The sequence below is a fragment of the Anas platyrhynchos genome, chromosome 8, assembly GCF_047663525.1.
Source record: "Anas platyrhynchos isolate ZD024472 breed Pekin duck chromosome 8, IASCAAS_PekinDuck_T2T, whole genome shotgun sequence".
NCBI lineage: Eukaryota > Metazoa > Chordata > Aves > Anseriformes > Anatidae > Anas > Anas platyrhynchos.
In genome coordinates, this window is record NC_092594.1 from 17,437,586 (window position 1) to 17,456,818 (window position 19,233).

Below are 19,233 nucleotides of genomic sequence, written 5' to 3' on the forward strand. Positions count from 1 at the left end.
AACTTCAAATGTGATAGAAAATTTCTCGCTACAGTTTGTTATGAAATCTGCAGTTGGAGGAAGGCTGTGCAAAAGACGTAGCCTTTATCCTTAACAGATTCTTTCCAGAAGCTCCGGCATATCTTATAGACCTGATGCATGATAAAAATGCTGAGATACGCAAAGTTTGTGACAACACGCTGGATATTATAGCGGTAGGTCTGATTTTTCTCATCTGCCCTTCAAGAACCTCTTTACACAACATAATTTAGAAATAATAACTGTATACCAATACTTTGCACTTGCAAAGTAAAAATACTTTTCATGTGCAGCTTCCTAATCACATAGGAAAAAGATGAATTTTCACAGGTCAATAACAATCATCATTCCAGGCTGTGTACCAAACTTCTAAGAAGTGCATGTATACTTTGGAAAGTCATACTTAACTATATGAAAAAATAATTATGAAAAATTATGCTTAAGTGTATGAAGTACACTTAGAGTTAACTATTCACAAACACTTCTAAAGAATGCTTTTTTACTTAAAGAAAATTAAAATTAATCACAGTGCAGAAGTATGCCAACCTTTCATTGTCTTATTTTTCCAAACAAATGGCTCTTGTTACCCGGCAGCTTTTATTCAGTTTTTCTACAGTGATCGGTGCCAGTATTTTCTTATTTTTTTTTCAAAAAGAAAATGTGGGGTGTGATCCTAAAGCTGGCTTTTCTGCTGGGGGAACAGGCAGTATAACATTGAAGTTTTTAATACTGTCTTCAACTATTGGATAGATCTCCTTTTAGCTATGTGACTTAGTTTGTCTAACTATACATTGATCAGAATAAATTTTCAGGACAGTTGTTTTGTACTGAACTTACCTTGAGGGAAAAAGGAATATTGAATTTTGAAGCACTGTTGCTTTATTAGCTTTTATACCACATATAGTCTACTTCTAGGGATCCTTGACTCTAGAAGCTTTAATATTTCCTGTGGTGTTTTCCACTAAAGTAAAAATGTTGTGATGCAGATTCCATGTAAAAGTTGTGTTTCACTGCTAAAATTCCTCGTAGCCTGTTTAATTGGTTGACTTATTGACAAAAATAATGCATCTTTTATAATTGTTTTAGGACTATGTGGACTGTACATCATTTGGATATAGAATAGCCCTCATTAAATTTAATCTTATAGACAAAGAGTTTAACTGTGAGTCAAGAATAATAATAAAATATTTGACTACTGTAATGCTTTTCCTATCAGCCACCTAGTTTCTTCTTCAATGGGATCATGCATACTGCAGCTTGTTCTCTGAAAGGTTTTATATAAGAGCTAAATTCTGGTCTGCATGGTACTATAATCTTTTGTATTTTTCTGTTCATTAGTAATATCTCTTAATTTAATATTCTTCTAAAGCAAAAAGCAAAATGACATTTTCTGTGGTGGAATTTTTGTTATCCATCTCTGCTTTGCTTCACAAAGGTATGGAAAAACAATCATGACCCACTAGTGACTGGCAGAGCTGCCACTGGAGTTCATTAAGATCACGATTTCAACTAAGATGAATTTGCACTTAATACTTATTTCTGATGGGTTTTATGTTCAACTTATCAAGATCAATCACTTCCAGAGACATCTCCAGTTGAAATAGAAAGTCTTTATCCACTGGGTGAGGCTGGACACTGGCAAGTGTTTCCAACACGTCTTATTTTCCCTTGGAGCCAGTGCAGTTTCTAGGTGTCTGAGGGGCTGTTAAGTTCATAAAGGGAAACTTTGCAATCTGGCACTTAATTTTTCAGTAGATTCTAGTTAGTAGAGTTATCCCATTATGCTAGGAGTTAGTAGAGTCTATCATGTTAGTAGTTATGTTACTAGATCCTATTATGTTAGTAGTGTTGTTGAGCGACGTTTATTTTACAGAATCCAGAAGAGTAAGTACATTGCTTCACATTCAACATTAACTTCTGAGTAAAATCTACTTGGCTTCTTTGTCCTTCCTTCCTGAGAAGGGGTAATCTTTCTGCTGCATGTTTAAAAAAAAAAAAAAAAAGTGCTGTGACAGTAGATGGAGAGGAGATCTTTGAACTTGTGAAAAGCACTGGACAGGGCTTCCAGGGCCTTGAGAAAAGAATAAGGTGAGGAAATGATCTGGTACTGCTGATATTTGGAGTAGAGGAGATGCCATCAGGCACATACTGGGAGTATTTCATACACTGGTAAACTATATTGGAGCAGTGCCACACAGAATTATGTTCTTTGGCATGTTAGAGGTACTTTTCTGTGAAGGTCTTTGCAGCTTTATCATCTAGCTGTTGGATTAGAAGTTGCATAAACCATAATTAACACCATGCCTGTGTGGTGAACAGAAAGTACAACACACCCCTTCTCTGGAAGGCAGAAAACAGTCAAGTAGTGGTTCTCTCTTGGTATGTTACAGGCTGGTTTTACACCATCTTCCAGTACAAAAAAAAAATCACAGGCAATGAAGGCAACATATCCCAGATGGTGATTGGAGAACATATGAAACAGTAAATTATCAAAACCTGAGGGTTTTGATAGGTGTTCTACCATTTAGCTCAGGCAATAGGGTAAAGCAGCCTGTAAACACAGGCGCTTGATTGTGGCAGTGTTATGTTGCCAGTGCCTTCTGAGGTGTCTGAACAGACATCTCTAGGATTGTTGAAATTTCTTATCAGTGCTAAATCCACAACAATAAAAATTGAAGTTTGCAGTCTTGTTGTTCCGTACATGCTGACAGAGTTAGCTCCTCTGATGATGGAAATCAGAAAGCAAATGATGGAGAAGAGAGATTTTAAAGTAATTTCTTCTCGGGTAAGACAAATGCTTCTTTCACTCATCAATAAGCTCTATATAGTGTGATTGAAATAACACTGAAGAAAATCAGATGCCTTATAAGCCTTAGGGGAGATATGCTTTCTGTAGTAAAGTAATTGTCACAGAAATTATGGAAATGTTACACTGGTGATGATTTGTTTAATATAGCTTGGCTGGACTCTGCCATTGATGAACTGAAACAGATGTGTTGCTTTAGCATAGTGTGTTCTGGGGAGTCTTGGCGTTGCACTGGTAGATGCAAGATACTGCTGTTGTCTGCGTTGATAATTTAGGAGAGCTTCAGTTCTGTGTCGTATGCTTAGTCTTAACACCAAGCAGCTAGTTCAGGGTATTTATTTGTACACCTAAAACCGGACAGGTCCCATGGCTCAGCTGAAAGCCTGGAATCCACACTTGGTGTAGGGTTCTCAGGCAAATGAAGTTACCTTTTCCTTTGATTCAGTAGCCTGACCATCTGCTCTTGATGCTTGTGAAAGAAATGTCAGCTTAGGAAGGTTTTATTCTGTTCACTTCAGACAGCATTACCATGAGCTGAGGGAATTATTAATATCTGATCTTTCTCATCCTGTGTTCCTAGCTCTCCCTCACTGCTGTTAAATGCTTTTTTCTCATTTTTTCAAAGCACATTTAATTAACCATAGCCAGATCTTCTAGACTTTGGTCTAATGATGCTTTCCACTCCCCAATTTTCCCCCATTTTCCTATTGATCGTGTGTTGTGTTTTTTTTTTTAAGAGCTTTGAATCCAAGTCCAGTGCACCATCTTGTTTCGCTTATGATCTGTAGTGGATCATTGTGCTTTTTGCAGAAGCAAAGGGATAGCTACAGCACTGTCTACGTGATTTAGGAAGGACCTCATGCTTAAGGGGTCTTTTCTAGCCCTTATTGTTTTCCTCAAGTATTTGTAATGAAAGCCAAATAACCTTTTTTCATACAGAAGGCTGTATTGATGAATGGCTTGCATCTTTCTGTATTAGCCAAGTGCCCAACGCAAATCCTCCTTGTTGGGAATGCTGGAAGTTCATCTAAGAATTAGGAATGTGCTGTGGACCCTCAGTGCTCTGAGGGATTTGGGGCCAGCTGTGCAAGATGTTGACCAGCTCTCAAAATCAAGGAAGAGCAGACCACAGGGATCTGGTGTCGGCTTTAGGTCAGTGTGCTCTGAAAATAGATAACCTTTGACTCCACTTGGTGTCTTCCATCCATGAAGAGTGCTATACTGCAGGAAAAGAGGTTCTACCTGTGTTTGTTAAGACTCCCCACGTTCATGATGTGTCTTATTCCTCTGTTACCTTCTAACAATCCTGAATGCAGAGAGATAGGTAGAGGGTGTGAGGCTGCAGACTGAACTGTTGAAATGAGTTTTCACTGGTCAACTCCTGCATTGTGAAATACAAAACCAGTCCACTTTGATGCCAGTACCTTTTGGTGGCAAAGAGTGTGCATCCAGCAGGAAAGGCTCTACCTGGACTAGAAGAACAGCCACACAGGGGCATTGGATAGGGCAGGTGGGCTCTGATTCTTTGTCTTCGCATGAACCAATCCTAAGGGTTACCTTCTGGCGTTGGTGCTTTCTCTGTGGAATAGAAAAACTAGGAAGGTGAGCCAAGCCAGTGATCTTCATCACTTCCATAACAACTGGCCAATGAGATACCTTAAATTTCTCTAAGGAAAAACCTCTCTTAATTATTGACAATGTAGGAACCCTGTGGAAAGTGTGCTTTTTATGCAGGCACCTAAATTTAGGAGGCATGAATGCTCGGTCTTCTTTCTACCTTGCCATTAATTTCATATCATAGGTTTCTACTAGCTTCCCATCAGAATATATTTAGTGATGAGCCTGATTGCAGAGAAGTGACTGAGTTTTGTGGGTCTAAGTGGCAGAAAGAATTTTTTTTGACCTGTGAATGAATTGTCCTCTGGTGCTACTTACCCCAAGGTAGGTGTCATAGACACCTGCAGAAGGTGATCCATAACATCTGTTTCTATCCGTGGTTTATAGAGGCACATAGTTCAAATTACATGCCTAACTTTGGGTTAGCTAGACAAGATAAATCTTTCTTTAACTAAAAAATGTTTAATTTAACCTTTCATGTAAACTGTGTATTTTAGGGATGGTTAAATAATGAAGAATATAACATATCACTTTACCAGCTATGGCCTTAAACGTAATGAACATTCAACTTACTGTATAGCAGTTTTAGTTTAGTATGAGGAATCGCATCAAATGAACCCTATTACAGACCCAATTAAAGGGCAACCACATTAAAGTGAAAAGGAAAATCTGTTTTTCATCAGCTGTGAGAGAACACAAAGCAGATCTGTGTAGCTCTATGTTATCCTATAGTGTGTTAATCAGATACAAGGTGTGACGGAAGCCAGTGACAAAGGGGACCCCTGATAGGGAACAGACACGCTCTGATAATAGGCCAGTTAACGCTTCATAATATTTCAATGGTTCAGTAGTAAACAAAGTTGGAAGTAGAACTTCAAAAAGGATGGCACATTCCTCGCAGAGTCGAACCATACATCTTCTATGACACTTTAGGATTTATGGAAACCGAATGTTAAAAACGGTGATGTCAGGGAGCTCCAAAGAGAATAAAATCAACGTTCAGGATTCCTCCTTTTATGTTACTGGCCGTGCTGTATTTGAGGAGGGGGGTGGTTGTGGAGTGGGGAGTAGGCACATTCCATCCACTGCTTTTCCAGTGGGCTAACGTTTAAAAATGCTGGAGGGCACAAACCTGTGTTTGTGTCTCTGCAATGTTTAGTTTTCTGGTTTCATTTTTGCAGAAATTCCTTAGTTTAAAGAAGGTGAACTTCATATTTAAAAAAAAAAATAAAGCTTTTTATAGCTGAATATAGGATTATTGGAAAACTCACTGTGTTTTAGGGAAGCATTTTGCCCTACATTTCTGTAATTTGGTTTCTTTGTGCCTTTTGGCTGTAGTCCTGCATTTACAGCTTTTCTTCCATTCTGATGTTATTCCATTAATCACTTACCCAGTGGTTTCTGCACATTTCTATGGAAAATCTACAGAAATACCCTTGATCTCACAGTACTTAAATGATCTTTTCTGTGCTGAGTTTATGTAAATTGTTCTAGATTACTGCAAATCGTCCTTCCCTAGGATTGCTGCCAGAATGAAACTCTTGACATAACTGATCATTGATCTGAGTCTGGTGTGATCACATCTTTGCCTTTATTGCTCATTTATAGTAAAATACAAGTTAAAAACTTAATAAAATAGACAAACAGTTTGATAATTTGTGATTTATAGGTAGAGTGAAACTATGTTCAGTCTCCTAACTAGTAATTTGCCAGTCAATTGCTTATTCTGTCTTTCAAAAACATAAATAAATAATTGAGGTGAAATACCTGAGATTTTGGAGCCTTTTAATATAAGATAGGAAACATCAAATACATAGGAATACTCTGCTCTTGTTGCTGTCTGAAGAAGAACAAGCAAAAATAGTTAGGGTCTGAGAAATGTTAACTAATTTGTGAAGGATTAAAGGCTGGTAAGTTCACGTCTGTTTGTGGCAAATGTCCAGCCAGTTCAGACGGTGATGTTGGGCAAGTGGGATTCATTCGGGGCTGTGACTTCGGGAAGGTTGACATGTTTTCCAAGTGCACTTATGATAAATATGAATGAGGGATTTAGCTACTGGCTTTTTCTTCTTTTGGGAACTTTTAAAAGTAAACAAGGTAATGTGAAAGGAATTCAGCTTTCCCACAGATCTGTCTAATTTGCTGTTTGTTAAGTTTGTTTATTTCTCTCACTGCTTGCAATCATGATTTCTGGGAATAGTTTTCTTAAGGCTCCAGTCTGATCTCTGGCAGTTACAAGGTGTTTCTTTAAAGCCTGTGAGCAATTCACGACTGCAGAGGGTTGATAGCCCACACTTTAGCTCTGGCAGACGCAGCAAAGTAGATGTTTCCAAGATGCTAGTCAGATATCATCCTTGAAACTCCTGCCCTTTCATTTTTTTATGGGTTATTTTACAAATTTCAACAATGAGCCTACCTCTCCAAGGGGACTTTGCTTTCAATTTGGGGAAGTTCTTTTTTTTTTCTCGGAGTTCTTTTTCCTAACAGTATAAGGTGTAGGGTTGGTTTGTCTGTCTTCCTCCCAAAGGGTGCTGCATTACTGTATGGTTGACAGGAACTTGGAATTTTGCTGGAGGCCAGCAGGGACTGGGAACCTTTACAGATCCTGCAGATGATGCTTGCTCTGTGCACAGAAGCCATGTGAGACACTAGGTGTCGAACAGAACTGCTTTGTGTGCCAGAATGGTGCAGAAGGGAGTTAGAAGTGTCTCGTAATTGCTGCTGGTCAGGGGTGGAATCTGAGAAATTCACAATAATGCCCCAGACTGATCAGAGCCCCACAATCGCAGGTGCTTGCGTGGATGTCCCATCAAAAAGGAGTTCACATTCTGCTTTAAGCCAAGAGAAACAACCTTGCCATTCCTCCAAGTAAAACATAGCTTAAAAACCCGCTGCTATACAATAATGGTTTGTGGTTGTGCGATGCAACGTGATTCCCCATGAAATCTTTAAGGCTCCAGATAGACTCATTGGCAATGCCAGCAAATCCTCTGCCAGAATGACTGAACCAGCTGGTTTTTGCGTTATCAAACAGTCAGAAGGATGGAAAAGGCAAAGGATAGGAGGCGTTACCTACGTCAGGTTAACAGCAGTAAAGACAAGGTAGCTTCACTATTAAGTTCAAAGCCCAAGTTGAGCCCACGGGGGATCTGGAGGTTTAACCTGGGCTGCTTAGCCAACTTACTCTGTCTTCACTGCTGGTTTTTGACCTCGAGTTGTAGACAGATGAGCTTTTGCATGTCTAGCTGGAGCAGTTTAAGAAATTACCACTTCTGCAGCCAAGACATTGTCGCTAATTGTGTGAACACTCTTTCTCCCCTTCTGGGCTTAAGTAAAGTGGATTTTAAAAACCTTAAACTTCTCCAGCTAGATCTCCAAGGAAACTCTGTCTAGATCATTTCTTAACTCTCAAGATGGTTAACATATGATTTTCAGTTTTGTTTCCTTCCTAGTTAGCTTAGAAGACAGTGAAGTAGATACAGCGGGACTTGCTTCATAGGGATATTTCTTCCCACAAGTAGGAACCACTTTTTGGTTATGAATGTCGCTCTTGGTCACAGTCCTTTGATTAAAAAGGTAATAGCCATTGTATATTATTTGTCGATCTTCCCAAATTGATAACATCTGCAATTTTCATATGTTCATGAGTTCCTACAGTTAGCTGTGCCCTACTTTTCCAGTCATATTGAAAATCTGAGGATTATGAGGTCTGTGATTGCTCAGTAGTAATCAACAGCCCATATAGTCGGGTCTGCTTAGAGGAGCCTTCCCTTCGAATCAGCTGATTGCACGGTGACCATTGGCTATGTCATTTCCTTCTGGTACGCCTTTATACTCAATATCATGTTATTAGAGTGCAGTCGGGCTGTAATCCAGGCTGAAATTTCATGCCTGCCTTTTGTTTCCACAGTGGCCTGTACTTACATCCTGTTTCCCTCAGCACTCTGGAGAAGTTCTTCTCCAGCTTTAGCTTTGTCTGTGGTTCCCATAACCTCTTAATGAATGCTGTGTGTTGTTTTTGTGGGTGTTCGATAGTAGGAATAGTAACCTATTACGAAATTTGACAAGAAGTTGGAAATTAAATCCTGTTTTACTGGAGCTCTTCAAATAAAATAAAGACTTACTGGTTTTATCACAGCCTTTTTTTGTTGTGTTTTCTAGTAACTAATTGTCACAGTGAATGCTTGTTTCAGGAGATCATACAGTGTATTTGGTCAGTGTTAGTATTTAATTACTGAAGTCTTTAATTACTAAAATTGGCAGTAATTGGCTCTTCTTGATCCTCCAAGTGAGGAGACCATGGTGATGGAACTCCTTTGCTCAGAGCAGGAGGTTTTTCTGAATAGTGTAAAGCTAAAAACTGTAAAGGGAATATTGTACTGGTGTCACGTGTACAAAAACAGAATAATGCATAGAGTTTGCAAAATCATTACCATTTTTTGCTGAAAGTATTCTGTAGGCTTAATAGAGGATTTAGGTCACTGAGCACTGAAACTTGGATCTTTTGCTGATGTTAAATTATTGTTAAACCAAACAGGTCTTTCTCTATACTTCATTCTAAAATCTTGTGTGATTTTGTTAAACAGGAATACGATGAGGAATGGGCTAAAAAAATCCAGAGTGAGAAATTTCGATGGCACAACTCTCAGTGGCTGGAGATGGTGGAGAGTCGGCAGATGGATGACAGCGAGCAGTATCTGTATGGGGACGATCGTATTGAGCCCTACATCCACGAAGGGGACATTCTGGAAAGACCTGACCTCTACTACAACGCAGGTAAGGCAGCATGTGTTAGTATTCAGCACGGGGATTGCTGCCCCATTTGTATCTGTTACCATTGCGTGTCAGCAGCATTGATGAATACTCGCCAGGGATGTGTTTGCCCTTGTTAGGATGTTAATGAAGGACTGAGCACTGTATATCCATGAATTTACAAAGTGTGACAGGTCTTTAGAAATGTGAATAGATCTACCTTAGCTAATCAGAGTAATCAGAGCATGATTACTGATCTAAATAAAGGTGGTCCAGCCTTATTCCTTCACCGCTGTCTCTTATGTCCATAGCCTGTTTACTTAGCCAAACACAAACCCTTTCTTATTCCTGTTACATTCACAGAGCAGTACAGCTATGGGATTTGATGCTGAATTTTGCTCGGTCTTATGTGTTACTTCTGTAACAGATTTTTTTTGTAGAATTTAATGCAAAATTTGACTTGAGCCACATCAAATATGTATGTTCTTAGCAGCAGCAATCATGCTGTGAATCACTGTTTGTATAATATTGCTGTCATATATCTAGGGAAGCATGTGAATTTCTATTGTTTTCAAGATCATCGTATAGACGAGTTTTATTAATTGATAATCTGAAGAAGTTGAATAAAAACTTAAAAACATAACTTCTCTTAATTGAATTGGAGATGAACCTTCGTATGTTTCATAAAGGAAAAAAATGTTGCTCATAATTTTGATTACTCGTACTTATAGTGCATAGTGGCATGGTTCTAGGGGTTTTCATGTGAAATTTGTTTGCTTGCTCTCTCCTTCTGTAAAGATTTGTAGTTAGTAAGAGCATTAAATATTGCCATACTGGATTGAGACACTGATGTATCTAATCTAGTATCCTCTCTTGCCACCCCTTTCAGAGAGTGGTTCAAAAAGCCCTGCAGGAGATGTTCATCAAATAATGTGCGCACCGGATAAAAGTCTTCATAACCTTTAATAACTAGGAGTTGGCTTGTGCTCTCAAACTTGTGGTTTTTATATCCTTTTTAAACCCCTGGATGACTCTGTGTGCGTGTGTTTCTTTTAATTGCTGGGATTGAGTCTTTTTCTCTTCTTTTTCCATATAAGTGTCCAGTCCTTTGCTATGAAGCATGAGTCACAAAACTCTGACTCTGGGTGAATTTGCAGGGATAGTAATAAGAAAAACAAAACCACTGAAACCTGTAAGCTTGCTTTGTAGTTGCTGTGAGAAAAGAAATGTGCAAGACCTCAGCAGAATTTCAAAATTCATTCTCAAAGTATAACAGAACTTAAGGATTCTTATTTATTTTGTGGTTACATCCTGCAGCACTGGATTTGTTTTCCTGCACTGGTCCTTCAAGGTTAGCAGTGTGAGCAGTGTGTAGTACAGTACCAGGGTCTCTGATTACATCAAGTCTATTTCAGGCTTCCTAAGTTAAAGACATGACAGCATGCTTCTTGCAGTCCTCCTTTTATAAGTCTTAAACCTTTGCTTATTTCATGGGACCACTTCTTTTCCCAACAATACGAGCTAGAGATGGAGTGTCACCAGTAATACTGAATTTCCTGTTTTTTAATCGTTCATGTTATTGGCTCAATGTTATTTCAACAAAGATTTTTGTGTTGGAATTGATATTTGACCAGGAAGGAGAGGCAGATTTCCAGTGATATGTTGTGCAGATGTTTGAAAAGTGCTTTTGTTTTCAAATGTATAAGAGTAACTGATTATATTCAAGATACAGATTCACTTCTCAAGTTCCTTCCAGCAAGCACCAGTCATGGTGTGCTTCTGAACTTTGCTAGATTTATAGATTTGAGATAGGACTGGGGAGGGACGCATAGTACTCCTTTTTAAAGGCTATGGATTATTGTACCAACTAGAGTAGGCGTTTGGGTTTCTGAACAGCATGGCATTACTTGGTCAAAAATAACAAAAAATAAAAAATCTTTTTTGCAGTCAGAAATGTTAGTGTTTTGGCAAGGTGGCTTTAGAAACTGCCTGCACTGCTGGCTCACGCATAATACAAATCCCCACCAAGCTGTAACAATTCTCAAGTCTTCTGCCGACGAGTTGAGTCCCTGTTGCAAAGGTATACCAATATCTCTTCCAAAGAGATCTAAACCTGCACCAAAAACTTGGTAGAATTTCTGAAGTTACCTTCAGCTCAGTGTCGTCTTTGCTTTGAAAGTACAAAACCCTAATTTATGTTGAAATGTGCATAACAACAGATGTCCTTTAACTGTAATTGTATTATATGCAGCTGATGATATCCATGTGCTTTCATTTTCATATAAATTCCTGTGAGCCGTAACCGAGTGCTATGGTTTGAATGTTAGCACTCCTGATTGAAGACACTTTAAGCAGCAGCAGCTCCGGCCTCAGAGTGAAAATGTAATTTCTTCTTCATTGGTAGAAAGATAGTGAGATGTTATTTTTAAGTGTCTCTGCTTCCCAAGAAGTTTTAAGCCAACCTGTTTAAAATACAAAGTCACTTAGTTTTATTGGTTTTCATCTGAAATGTAGGTGCAGAAATGCTAATGTCGCTTGCTTCTTTTTTTTTTTTTTTTTAACAATACAAGAATAGGAAAACTTTACAGAAGTGTTAATAAGAACCATTTTAACTTTCCTCCCTGCTGTTTGGTCATCTTACATCCGTGTGCACTCCCGTCTATCTGAACACGCTGAAAGGCAGTAATACGGATCTGTGCCAGAATGTTTGCTTGTCAAGTAATACCCTTTCACATACTGTATACACATGCATGCAATTAGAATATAGCCATGTTACAGCTGTCTTTATGCTGCTAAAAAGTAGTCTGATCATGGCTAGCATTTTTCATTTGCAATCTGTTGCATTGTATTCAGTCACTTTCCCATGAGGCATTATCTTCTAAATGAATCTCTGTAGCACCTCATCAAATGTCTGTTAGAAATCTAGATGTGTCAATTCTATTCCTTTTATCATTTGTCACTATATTATCTTCAAAAAACCATCAGGTAAATTCATAAAGCACACGGAGATTTGTTTGAATGCCTGAGTCGTCATCTTTAAGCCCTTGTGTCTGTAAGTAACTTTCCACTGCTTCCTGCACAGGCAGTTTTAGTAGATTTGAAACCACAGAGGTTAAGCTAAGTGGCCTGTGATTCCCTGGATCTTATCTCTCCTTCTTCAAAGTGGAATGGCATTTGTAACTTCCTAGTCATTAGGAATCTCTCTATCCTCTGTTAAACCATTAAAGTACCCGTCAGAATGTACCTGCTTCTGCCCTCTTTTTGTTGGGATGCTTTCTGCACTGCAAGTCTGGGGTTGTTTTCATACAGTAAGGGAGATGAACTGAGATAGGATCTATTTAAATAGTGTTTACCTAATTAGAGCCTTGTATTAATTATCAGGTTTTTAACTGTGCCCTTATTATTAACAAGAAATGAGTTTGGGGAATGGGAACAGGAAAGAGTTAAGCTGAGCTCTCACTCAGCTGGGGTCAGTTCACTGACTTCACTTCAACTTCACTTCAAAGACACTCTGGATTTACACTGATGTAACAGAGGGAAGATGTTAGCCCTCGATTTCCTTCTCTTTATAAAGCAGGCAGAGACTAGGAAGCCTTTAAAGAATACTACTGGCTTTACAGATGTTTGCATCTTCAAATGCCGGTGCTTTAATATAAGTGAAGCAAAAGGAAGCACTAATCTATGTTCTTGTGAGTTTGTTGTGTGAAAAGACCACCCTTTTAGGGAATAGCAAGAAGACATTGAAATAGGGAATATGAAATTGTTTCTGAGATGCTTTCCTATTTCTTTTCCTTAACCAGTTTTAAAAGATAGTGGTAAAAGGTAGTGTCTTGAAAAATTAAGACTTTTGTTGCTTTTCTACTTCTATGCTGCTGGCCTAGATCCATGTTTGACACTTGTCATTACTTTTTCCTCTGTGTTCCCTTTCATGAGGTGGCAGACAATATGGTTCTTGATCTAGTATCTCCAGGCCTTAAGATGAAGAGGTAAGAGAAATTTTCCTAGGTGTAGCTTTTCTCAGGGCAGTAGACTAGATGGAGTCCTAGTGAAACTTCTGTTGTAGCTGAAGTTGCTCCTTTTCAGTATTACTGTTGCTTGATATTCCTCCCAGAAATAATCCAAGTTGCTAATGGATTTGCGAAAAATCAGCACAAATTACTGCCTGCCCACCCTGAAATCATGCCCTTCTTTTACAGTCTCTGTATCTTTCTTGTTTTTACAGATGGCCTAATGGCCCCTGATGGAGCAGTGAGTCCAGATTTCTTCGGTGATTATCATCTTCAAAACGGAGACCTTGTTGGGCAGCATCCCTTCTCCAGCAGGTAAATTGCTGTTTGTGAAGAACGCATACAACCATTGAATCACAGAATATTCTGAGTTACAGACCATGCTACAGTCAGTCTGTACCATCTATACCAACCAATGTTGTCTAAAACACTGATTCCTTCCTAATAACATTTTTGCACCACTTACAACTTCAGTCACCACTTGTAGGTAGGATCAATTCACAGTATGCATAGCTGAAGCAAAAAAGTTTTTCTTTGGCTTCTCGTATTTTTTAAGGGGCAGTGGAAGGTTACACTTGTTTGTTTATTGTACTCATGGTGCACCAGAAAGCTGAATTAACATTCAGGCAGCATAGGGTGTAATAGTGGCAGCATATATAAGAAAAAAATTAACTAAAATCCTCAGATTGGGGAAAAAAATAGAGCTAAATTACCTTGAGAAGGAAAAAGTGTTTATACTCAGGAAGGGTCAACTGTGCAACCCTTTGTGTGGAGCTTGTGTTTGGGAAGGGGATACTGGCATGAAGTCTAAGAAGAATCGCTTGCCAGGTAAAGTTTTGGCTAAACTTCTAATAAGAGTGACATTGTGAACTTATTTATGAAAGCTATGATTAATATTTTAGCAGAAGGATTAGAGATGGGCTGGTATGGACCACGTCATCTGATCTCTTCCACATGTGCAGCCTTCATCTCAGGGCAGGCTGGCGATCGAGGTACTGAGCGAAGTATGAGCCATCTGCTGCTCTTGGAGTCTTACTGTGTGGCTCATGGTCTTCAACATTAACATAGACACACAACCCAGGAGATGACAGGTTTCTGTATTAACCAGAAACTGTATGGCGGTGTAATCCCAACAGTCTTTATGGCCCTGTGGAAGAAGAGAAAAAAGATGAAGAGGGATGTTTGTAGCCTTCTTTCATTCCAATACACTAAGATAGCCCTAGTCACGGTCATCTTGGCTTTCCAGACAGTTTTCAGCTGGGAAAAAATCTTGAGTGTCCATGGGTAAAAGTTAAAGTAGATTGCTTGGTCTCATATTTCAAGCCTTTATCAGGGAGCTGATAATAAGCTTTATCAGGGAGCGTTAATAAGCTGTGTTTTAATCTGATTGTCTTCCAAGTAAAATGAGTAGCAAAATGCACCTGGTGTATCTTTAATTAAAATAACCATTTGTAGAATTTCCTTGTGATGTCTCCAGGTGTTTTGGAGGCCCACCTTAAAAAAAGAGGACAGACAAACTGCAATTTGTCTAACTGCAAACTTTGTAATTGCCCTTTTTTGATAGCCTCTGTAAATATTCAGATTTCTTGTTACGATTCTGTTTTCTCGGTAGGCTTTTTTTTTTGTATGACTGCTTCATGGTTATCTGCAGTCCAGACACAGTCTAATTGGAAACAGTATGGACTGCTGCAAATGTTCTGTCCTATTTGTAACATAGCAGGACTGAATTGTTTGATAGAATAGATACTGGCAGTCGGATGGCGAATCCTACTTTTCAGATGTGTGTCATTACCGTTTTGAACTTCTTGGCGCCAGAAGCCAGGATTTCCTGATGCTTAGAGCTAATGTAAAATGCATTATTGCTCCAGGCATGAGGCATGGAATTGCCAGTCCCATGAGTTCGAAGAGTCAGACCCTCCCTTTTCCCAAATTTCAATTGGTGTTGGAAGGTAAAACCATACGTGCTAGGGACCCTAATTAAAAATAATAGCAGCAAGTCAAGGCTCTTTTTATGTGTTATATAGAGTACATTTCATCCATACCAAAACATAATTCGAGGGTATTTTTATGCTTACAGTTTAAAGCTAACAAGAACCTTATGTCAAGGATTTATTTTTAACCAGTTCCAGCTTTTAATAAATCAAGATTTTTGTTATAAAAATGGTTCATTTTATTAATATTTGGATATGTTTTCAGAAACTTTTTAAAAGAAAGCTGTTATGATTTGCATAGACAACTAACAAGTCAGTTAATACTAAGATCTTTTTGTGAGTTTGAGGAGGGATGACTTTAAAATGAGTAGATGCGTGTTTTTCAGTCTTTTCATTTGTTATGCTTTTTATTAAGCATTTAGTTGTTGTGTCTGTCTTCTGGTCTTGGCCTTTTATATTAGGCTTTATTATTCTGTAATAGAAACAGTTGTTTGCTAAGCAGTGCAGTGAGTTGGGAACTGAGTGAGTCTTTTCCATCGTTTAAGACCACCCTGTGAAATTTGAGGTAGGTGACAACCATGAGCAGATTCCTTTCTACTCAACTTTGAATGATCCTTTCTTCTCCTTTCTGCAGTCCTAGGAGGAAAAGTTAGGCTATGTCAGCTTTTTAATTTCTCTGAGGTTATTTCCTACCCTTGCAGCATGTTCAAACTGAATCGGGACTTCCCCTTACCTTCAGGAGAGCCTGCATAAATGTGCTTAGAGGTCAGCCAGCGAGACCGACCTTTTTAGTGCCTGAATCTCATTGAGAAGCTGAGCTGGTATTGAACTAGTGTTGATGTCCCCAGCGTATTCATAAAGGGAGGCGTTACCCGGATTTAAGAGTGTCTGATCACCAACCTCATTTTTTGGAACCAAAGAAAGGGGTCTGGGAGACTTTTCCATGACCGTAACCAAGCTCAAGTTGCCTGAAAGGCTTTCACCATAAGCAGTATTTAATAACACCTGTACAAGGGAACTCAGCCCACACCAGCTGCCGTGTATCAGACTTAGTCCAGTTGTATTGCGTGGAGCAGATAGTGAAAACCATGTGCTGCCTTGCCTGTAGGATGTTAGTTCTAGCAGAGGTCCAGGGATTGCCTTTTCACTTCCACTGAGTTACATTCAAGAAAATGGAAGGGAATTGGAGCAGCAGATATATCCAGGTGTGTAATCAATGAAATTGACTTCCCTGTAACCCAGCAGGGCTACCGCTGCAATCTCCTGGGGAGTCCTTGTCCTACGAGTCACAAGACCTACATGTGTTGGACCAGACATGCTGCACAGTCTTGTGTGGGTAGGAAAGTCTTTTTTTGAAGTCGAGAGTAAAGTAGGAGTTTTCTTAAAAATAAAAGACAAAAAAATTTGAAATATTTGTATGTGCCTGGACTCCTGGGGCTAGAACAGTGTGTTTTTTTTTCCTTTTTTTTTAACAGGGAAGCATGAAAGAAGACTGTTAGCAGTAAGAGCATAAACAGATTTGTCAAACTAGGTGGAATATCATAAGGGTTGGATTTTTCAAAGATACTACCTTCCCTTTGTAGGGTTTCTTAGACTTAGCTTTGAAACAGAGTTCTAAGTACCATCAGAGTTAAGAATGCTGCCCTGAATGATGGACTCCTCCAGTACAGAACAACTTCGAAGAGAATAATTATAGAAGTATCGAGCCCTGAATTTAGTATGTAAATTTGCTTGCATGCTATTCTGGCCATATTACAATGGCAAGCTAGGATACAGGATGTCTCCAGTATTTGTCAACATAAAGGAGAAGCAGCACATCAACAATAACCTGGAAAGCTGGCATTTTATAATACTGCCACCCTCGTTTTAGGGGCCCAAGCCATTGTTAGAAATAGAATTGTTTTGTTTCTGGTCGTGTAGCTTGTGAGGTTTCACAGCTTTAGATTAAAGCTCTTATTTCTGAACTATATTTTTAATAGAGTTGTGTAAGATGTCCGTAGAATTATTTCAGAATAGAACGTATGTAAAAATACCGATAAAATACATAAATAGCCTCTCTTGTTTTCCTTAAAACTTCGGAGCAGAATGCAAGCAGATCGTAAGGTATGTTTTCCATTCTGCACAAAATAAATGGCTGAGAAGGTTGTTTTGACAGCTTGTATCCAGGTTGTTTCATTGGCTAGGAAAAGACTTTTGTGATTAGATTACCAGCTTTGAATCGTCATACTGTCTTTCAGAAGCAGATGGGCATTAGGCATAGATTTGAATTTTTCATCTGTTATTAAAAATCTGTATTCAGTGCTCCTGGTTCTGATAACTCTTAATATAGAGTGAAAGTTTTACGAGTGTAGCAAACAAAAAATCCCTCACCTTTTGGCTAAAGTGATGACAGCTTAGTGTCTGAGCTGCAAGGGAGAAAAAACAGCTGAAAGACATCTTCAGGAATCTACAGTCATTTATCAGATTTTAATCACCTTCTAGAGATTATTTTCTTAAGACACAGGCATCATAGTGATGGCTAAATATCATATAATGGAGATTTCCACAGTATTTTTTCTTTCCCTTTTGGGAAGAAGCTTTTTAACCTTTCCCAGCTATAACTAGATAATGGTAGAAACCTTTACATGTGAAAGGCAATTTGTTGTAAATAGCTTCATCAGACTTCCCAAATTCTGTCTTGTCTGGAGCTTTAGAAAGATTAATAGGAGTGCTGGAGGTAGCCCAAGTTTTTTTTTTTTTTCTAGAGGAAGCTTCCTCCAGTACAGAACCTTTTAACCTGATTATAAAATGGGGCAGAGCTGCAAAAAAAAAAATTGTTTTTTTATGGGGTGACTGTCTCACTCCTTGATGAAACATCTTTGCTCTTACCTGGATTCACGACCTAAATCTGTAGCTGTTTCTCCTCTTTTTACCATGGTAGGACCTTGTGATATTTTGTGAGTTTAGGACATAGAGCCAGGACCCTGCAGGCTGCTCTGTACTGCCTTTAAGCTGTGTCTGTGGGGAAGTATGACCATACATAAGCTAGGTTTTGTGTCTTGGGTTGGCAGAAACTGGTTGTGTGGGCTTCAGTGACAGAATAGGTGCTAGCGGAGCCCAGAGAAGAGCGTTACTGTGGCTTAAGCCATCTCCAGCCAAACTACACACTTGTTGTGTTTGCATGTGCTGAAAGCCCATATTGAATGGCAAAAGGAGTCCTACCCATGGGCTTTTTTTTGCTTGGGTACCCTGATGAAAATCAGATGTGAACTTTATTGAGGGAAGGACCTAGGGCTGTAGCCTTCCACTCCTCTTAACTTCTTCAGTGTGGTGCAAGCTCTCAGTCATGTGTCACAACTGAGTAGCTCCTGTTCGGGTTGGGTGCAGGAACTGCATCATGTGCTGGCAAATAAGCACTCTAAATGTTTATCAAAATGTTTTTAATTGGTTGTACCTGTAATTTGTCTCCTACATCAGCACTTACAGCTAGCTTCCATATAGATCCTCACATTCACAAAGCAGCCGATGTTCTTCTCAAGCACTGAGGTTAGGATTTGGTTTCTTTTCCTTAGTTTCTAAACCCTATAAGATTTGTTTCTGATATAAAAACCCTTCTTCCTAAGGAAAAGACTGGAGGAGTGGGGGGACCCTGCTGTGGGAGTATTTCTCATCCATCGGATCTTTCTTTTGAAACACCAGCTTTCAGAAAGGTTTGTTTAGAAGTTTGAGCTCTCCCTTCCCAGCCTTTCAGCAGTTAATTGCCATCTTGCAGGTTATCTCTGAAGGTGAAAAACTGGTGCATGAGTTGGCAGTAAAAGTGAGCTGCTTCATGCAACCCTCTACAGCCATCAGGGGCAGAAGCAGCTATGTTTCACAGGTCTTAGAAATATAAATTAAGATTAAAAAAAAAAAAAGTTCTGATGTGGAGTCTGTGCTAGAGTAGAAATGAAAGTATTCACATTTCTTCACCATTTGAGTAGAGGTAGCAATGTTTTCCTGTCTTAGAGGTGTGATCAGAGATGGACTTCCAGTAAGTATAAAATCTTTTAATTGACGGAAATAAAAGCTGCTGTAATGTAAATTATTATTGCAATATGGTTCTACTTCAAAACACTTTACCATA

The 19,233-nt window shown here is 38.9% G+C and overlaps 1 protein-coding gene across 2 annotated transcripts in view; it reads left to right on the forward strand.

The window, feature by feature from the left end:
* Positions 1-19,233, forward strand: part of KIFAP3 (kinesin associated protein 3) — a 74,497-nt gene that overhangs the window by 43,584 nt on the left and 11,680 nt on the right. Inside the window, exons 17-20 of one of the 2 annotated variants that reach the window (XM_072041853.1) lie at positions 109-194; positions 9,028-9,217; positions 13,416-13,515; positions 14,103-14,214. In XM_072041853.1, the coding sequence (XP_071897954.1) occupies positions 109-194; positions 9,028-9,217; positions 13,416-13,515; positions 14,103-14,199 (473 nt within the window). In that variant the 3' untranslated portion in view covers positions 14,200-14,214. Of the gene's footprint in view, positions 1-108; positions 195-9,027; positions 9,218-13,415; positions 13,516-14,102; positions 14,215-19,233 lie in introns of those variants that run through there. The other variant, XM_027463585.3, reaches the window with a different exon arrangement.